The sequence below is a fragment of the Microtus ochrogaster genome, chromosome 5 (genome assembly GCF_000317375.1).
Source record: "Microtus ochrogaster isolate Prairie Vole_2 chromosome 5, MicOch1.0, whole genome shotgun sequence".
In the NCBI taxonomy this organism is placed as follows: Eukaryota; Metazoa; Chordata; class Mammalia; order Rodentia; family Cricetidae; genus Microtus; species Microtus ochrogaster.
The window spans coordinates 31913950-31919024 of record NC_022012.1 but is presented as its reverse complement, the minus strand read 5'-3'; the positions used below and the strand labels follow the sequence as shown (position 1 = coordinate 31919024).

General features: G+C 34.7%; 1 protein-coding gene across 1 annotated transcript; it reads right to left on the bottom strand.

Moving 5' to 3' along the window:
* Positions 1–3845: 3845 nt before the first annotated feature.
* Positions 3846–4808, bottom strand: LOC102001699 (olfactory receptor 143-like). Its single transcript, XM_005347078.1, has one exon. It carries the CDS (start codon positions 4806–4808, stop codon positions 3846–3848), a length of 963 nt encoding a protein of 320 aa, XP_005347135.1.
* Positions 4809–5075: the final 267 nt, after the last annotated feature.

Genomic DNA, 5075 nt, shown 5'->3' with positions numbered 1-5075 from the left:
CTCAGTAGAGATGATTTTTTTTATAGGTATAATCATTTGCCAGCAAATTTCATGGTGTCATTCTTTATAAGTAATATTCCATTGTGTAAATGTACCATATTTTGTTCATCCATTTTTCTCTTTAGAGACATGTAGATTCTGTAGTTTCTGACTACTATGAATAAGGCTGCAATGAACATGGTTAAGCAAATATCCCTGTAGGATGAAGCATCCCTTGTATATATGATAATGGGTGATAGAGTCAGATCTTGATGCATATAGTTGTTTGTGAACTTTGTGAAGAACCATCATACCTGTTTGTGCAGTTACTTTACATGTTTGAACTCCCACCAGCATTGGAGGAGTATTTCCCTTATTCCACATTCTTACCAGCATGAGCTGTCACTTATAATACTGAGCTTAACCATTCTGACAAATATAAAATGGAATCTCAAAGTAGTTTTGATTTGCATTTTTCTGATGGCTAAGGATATTAAACCTTTTAAAAAGTGTTTCTCAGCCATTTGAGTTTACTCCACTGGGGAATTTTATTTAGATTTGTACTCTATTTTTAATTGAATTATTCAGTTTTTGAAATTCAGTTTCTTGAGTTCTTTATATATTTTGGACAGAAGTCCTTATCTGACATGGAGTTGGTAAAAGTCTTTTCCCATTATGTAGGCTACCACTTATCTAAATGACTTGACTGTGTTCTTTTCTTTACAGAAGCTTTTCAATTTCATGATGTCCCATTTATTAATTGTTGATTTTTAATGCCTGTGTTATCTGTGTTTTGTTCAGAAGATCTTCTTCTTTGACAGTTTTTAGGTCTTGTTTAGACAACTTTATTTTTGATATTTTATAATGCTGCTTCCCTGTCACATTTAGAAGATTCTAGTTGAAGACAGCAGATGGATGGGGAAAATGAAATAAATATAGTACTACATATGCAATATCCACAACAATAAAACAAAGATAATAATGAACATGAAATAATGTCACCTGTAAATTATAAGAAAAATGTATATTATAGTTTTCTATTGTTTTATTATGAATAAATCAATTTTAGATCTAAATAAATGTATAATGTCTAATGGGCTTCTTAAAGCATCTACTTGTTAAAGAAAGAGCAGTATGCCTTGGAAAACAGGTCCTTAACAAAACTCAGAAAAATCACCACTAATCTAAAAAAAAAAAAAAAATTAATGAAATGTACTGTACAGCTTACCCTGCAGGATTCACTTTGAAACCAGTCTTGCATGGGGAAATGAGTATTTTTTTTAAATGTTGCCTCTAAGCCTTGTAGATTGTCTTGTTTCTTGAGACATCTTTGTTTGTGCTTCCTTGCTCATCAAAAGCCTACTTTTGGACTCATTATAAAACAACTTTGAAATTCTCCATATCCTATTCTACTTTTCTTTCTGTACTTTCATAACTTCATAAAATTCACAGTATTTAAAATATCTGGAATTTTAATGTTTATAGGCTATATAATATAAGAATATATAATATAGTAATATAATATAGAAATACCTGTATTCTCCACTGCCATCAATTTTGTATCCTTAAACACATCTTATAACCATTTTCTTATTCACACACAGTACAGAAAAAGAAGTATATTAAAGAGCCTATTATAAAATGCTACATACGGTATGATATTTCAGTCACTTTTTTTCTAAGATAAAATTTGGAGGTATAAAGCTTACATATTAAAATAAGCAGTTTTGAATGCCATATTTAAGTTATAAATACATGTATCTTAACAAAATCATAATATATTTACATATATGCTTATATATGTATATTGATGTTGATTGGCAAACACAAAACTATGGAAAAAGCTGTGGTTTATTTCTGGTAATAGACCTTTTGTTGAAAGAGAATCCTTGTCATATAATAAGGATAAAAGCAGATTTGACCAGAACTTTTTAAAAACAATCACAGACATAATCCACAAGTAAAAAAAACTAATGATAATTCTATTTATTTTCAGGACAAATTATCAGTTCACCACAATAGGATCAGTTGGGTTTGAAGAAATCCATGGACACTAATGCAATCTTATATAGGTTCAAATATCTGTAAATAATTGAATATTAATCCACGAAAATATATAGTAACATTAAAGGCCCATATCTAAAAGTTCAGACTAAGAAATATCTTTAAAATTTTCTGACAAATTCTCAAAGTATTGACTAAGTTATAGTGCACAATTTATGTCATCCACTTTTTAAGGCAAATACAGTGATTAATACCCTGGAAAAGGAAATAGATATTCAGAATTCTTGCAGAAAAAGAAAGTGGGGATTAATTTATACAGAAAACAATCAACTCCCAGATATTCCTTGGATGGATAAATGTATCAGAAAAAAAAACAGTTGGTAGTGTTAGTTTAAAATAATAAAATATCATTTCAAGCTCCATAGTTTGAAGAGCCTCGTGTCTTCAGCATCAGAGTCTTGCTTTCAAATTATGGGGGCCAATCAAGGCCCACAGAATAGAATGAATTATTTGGGAGAGTCTTCTCAACTCCTTTGCAGAACAGCTCAACAGAAGGTTCCCATGCCTGGCACTGAAGATTTGTGGTGACTAGTTCTCAGAGTATCTAATGTTGTGACACAAGCAGACATGGGGGAACGCAATCAATAGTCCTACCCAGCTTTACAGCCTATGAACAATGACTATGATCACCATTGCAAGATGTCCCAAGGTGCTATGATGGCATTTAGAAGCCTTGGAGGCAACCAATAGTTGTCTAAGTAACTTAAAGTTTGCCTAATAAAAGGGAATTGATTGTTGTTACTGTAAACCTGTCCCACTAACCATGTTGGAGAAACTGAGGAGAACCTGCTACTGTGGCTTTCCCAAGTCACTGCATAAAAAAATACTTATACCCACAGATAAGTATAACTCTAATAATCATTAAAGACACTTTGTTTTGTAGGAGATGTTGACCATTACAAACCCACAGTTGACCAAAATTCAGAGGACAATTGGCCATGGGATGCCCATCCCCAATGAATACATAATTCACTATAACTACTATACCATAGGCTGAGAGCACATCAAGGATGAGGTTTGCAAAGATAATAAGAGCTAGATGACCAGGATGTCTGCTGTGAGATAGTGTCTTTTATTTACCTCAGGAAATTGTATCCATACAATCTCAAAAGTACAGCTCCAAGAATAAGACCTGTACAACAAAAACAGTACTAATAGTTGACATGCCAGTGTGGATAAGGGAAACTTCAGAAGACTCCATCCCCAGGAGAAGTGCTATAGGTGATAAATAGATGTTGGAAAAGAAGAACTCAGTCTTCTCCAGGGAAGAGCACTCTGATGGGTAATCAGATAATGAACAGTTGTCATAAAAGTATATAAATATAAGTAACAGTAAATAATCTAAGCATACATGAAAATATGTACTGTTATATGTGCATATATATTAAATTAAAATAGAGGTGAAACATTTGAGACAGGAATGGGGAAACATGAAAGGAATTTGAGGAAGTAAAGTCAGTGACATACAATGTATATATTATAATCATATATCACATTCTGTTTAATACAGGGTATGGGAGTAAGTTGGAGCCACATTCTTACAATAGAAGTCTCCAGACCATGAATAAGCCCATACAATTAAAACTCCATTCTATGCAAAGAGATGAAAAAATGCAACTGCATTTCATGGAGAATAAAGAAAAGATACTATACTAGAAATATTTCTTTATACTCTAAAACTATTATAGAAAGAAAAATAAAGAGAAGGAAAGGGCATCACAGAAGGAAGTTGATAGGGAAGAAAAATTAAGCGAAAGACCACATTGGATTCGTGGAGGATGTCAGCATCCTAACCAGTCCACTTAGACTGTAATTCTCTTCAATGTTTTCTTCATAGCAAGTTTGACATCCTTGTTCCTGAGGCTATAAATGAGCGGGTTCAGCAAAGGCAGAACAAACGTGTAAACTACTGAAAAAAATTTCCTCTGAACCACAGACTCTGCAGATGATGGTTTGATATGAGCAAGCAGACCAAATCCGTAGAACAGGGCAACAGTTATTATGTGAGAACTACATGTGCCCATGGCTTTGGACCAACCCTTAGATGATGACAAATGAATAATATTAACAAGAATTAAAGCATAGGAGGACACAATGATGATGCTAGAAACAACAACAACTACAGCCACGGAAACAGAACTCACAAGCTCATTGGCATGACTGTTCCCACAGGAGAGCTCCAGGAGTGGGAATGTATCACACATGTAGTGGTTGATGACTTTTGAATCACAAAACCTGAGTCTGATAATACATCCTGTGTGCACAATGGCACTAGAGAGCCCCAGCAAGTGTGAAGCAAGCATTAGCAGGGAACAAGCCCCGGGAGACATGACTACTGTGTACATCAGGGGCCTACAGATGGCCACATACCTATCATAGGCCATGGCTGTCAGCACGAAGCACTCTGAATTAACAAAAAGGCAGAAGAAAAAAAGTTGAGTCATGCATCCTCTGAAGGAGATGGTGTTGATTTCTGAGACAAAGCTCATCAGTGTTTTGGGGGTAAAAACAAATGAGTAACAGAAGTCAATGAAGGACAAATTGAAGATAAAAAAGTACATTGGTGTGTGAAGATGAGAATTCAGACAGATGAGACTCATTAAACTCAAGTTTCCCAACACAGTGGCTGTGTAGTTCACAAAGAACAGAAGAAACAGCGGCAGCTGGAGCACAGGCTGGTCTGTTAATCCCATGAGAATGAATTCAGTCACTGAAGAGTCATTCTCCATATTTATTAGCTCTGCAGGATACATCTGTAGGAACATCAGTCAGAATCAGATGAACTTAACAAGGAACCATGAATCATGATTTCAGAGAGAGAGGAGCTGGAGCTCATTGTTTCCAACTTCAGGGTTTCTAAGACAAACAGCAAGACATCCAAAGAACCTGACTACCTCTTTTTCTCAATTCACCCCTCCCCACCCAAAATGAGTGACTCTGTCCTGAGGAAATTCTGATGGGAATGTTGTTGAGCATTTCCCCATTCTTTAGTTTCCACTAATGTTTTGGACTAAAAGTACAATCCAGTGACT

What these genes read in the sequence shown, in the direction of transcription:
- LOC102001699 (XM_005347078.1), bottom strand. Translation starts at nt 4,808, where the DNA reads ATGTTCCTACAGATGTATCCTGCAGAGCTAATAAATATGGAGAATGAC.